A 1,287-nucleotide genomic window follows, 5' to 3' on the forward strand; every position below is an offset into this window, starting at 1 on the left:
TCGAGGTCAAGTCGAAGGGCCTTCAAATCATCCTGGATTTGTTTCATCCATGTCTTCTTTGGTGCATTTCGATGCACCCTCCAATCGGTGGGGCGGGTCAACCAGAGTAGGCCATGGGGGTAGCGGCTCGGCGGCTAAATAGTTACCTAAAAAAAACTTCAATGTTATACCGTGTAACTGAATATGCTGCGGTTAGATTGGAAAAGAACACTTTAAATACCCCAGCTCCCTTCAGAAAAAGGCCTAAATGTTGGCAGACATGACTTTAAGTAATTAAATAATCTATATTTCCATCAACAAGTGATATACACATTAATGAATCTATAATTATGATCCAGTAATATTAGATAATCAGGATCATGATGTCCACTGGATTATTTATCCTGCAGAAACTGGGGCTATTACTTTTTCTCATCGTCTGTTTACAGGCACAAAAATCTTTACTACTTGACTAACGGGCTCAGCGAAGAGCGCCGAGTCCATCGACGTCTCTGCTCATCTCATCAGATCTCAGAACAAATGCTGTGTAAAGCCCCACTGATTGGGCCTTGTGATTCCTGTTTAGGCTGTTGATTGTCTCTTTAGGGAAGGAAGTGAGATGAGACCATGTTTTGCATTAAGGTATTCTCCTCAGTTTTTTTGTTGTAGTCAGGATTCTTTGAGAAAGTAGCAAAAATACATCCACACTGTATTTCTATAAATATGCTTGGTTATAGTTCATTTAAATCTTATATGAGTAACAGGGTAAATGAGTAAATTAAACTATTAATTTTTCCTGTGTAAACAATCACCATCTGTAGATATGTTCATTTTATTATCCGCAAATTATATTGGTGTCTTTGTTGGCTAAGGATTCCAGCCAGTCCACTAGATTAGGCGATAAAGTGATTACAATTTCAGGATGATTAAATTGGTGTTAGCTATTTATTTCCAGTGCGGAATTACTGTTATTATTTGTTAAAATGTGTGTATTTATGTTTTTGTGTTTTAGGTATCCTTGAATACAGTGATGACACAGCCATGGCACGCTGTGTGGCTCAGTCTCTACTCACCAGGACTGGCTTTGATGAGCACGACATGGCTCGCAGGTAGAGGAATCATCATCATCTTTATCTAAAATAAGCCTAAAATCACTTCACCATCATCATCATCTTCTTTCTTTCTTCCTTCCTTCCTTCCTTCCTTCCTTCCTTCCTTCCTTCCTTCCTTCCTTCCTTCTCCTGCATTAAGCCAACTTTCCTCTGATTGGTTGTTCCTTGTAAACCAGGGGTAGGCAACGCCAGGCCT

At 39.5% G+C, this 1,287-nt stretch overlaps 1 protein-coding gene across 1 annotated transcript in view; it reads left to right on the plus strand.

The window, feature by feature from the left end:
- adprs (ADP-ribosylserine hydrolase) overlaps positions 1-1,287 on the plus strand; it is a 5,805-nt gene that overhangs the window by 1,185 nt on the left and 3,333 nt on the right. The window contains exon 2 of the mRNA XM_005738736.1: positions 992-1,088. Coding sequence (XP_005738793.1) covers positions 992-1,088 — 97 coding nt within the window. The remainder of the gene's footprint in view (positions 1-991; positions 1,089-1,287) is intronic.

Source organism: Pundamilia nyererei, unplaced genomic scaffold (genome assembly GCF_000239375.1).
Source record: "Pundamilia nyererei isolate P.nyererei 1_Seehausen unplaced genomic scaffold, PunNye1.0 scaffold00086, whole genome shotgun sequence".
Classification (NCBI taxonomy): Eukaryota; Metazoa; Chordata; class Actinopteri; order Cichliformes; family Cichlidae; genus Pundamilia; species Pundamilia nyererei.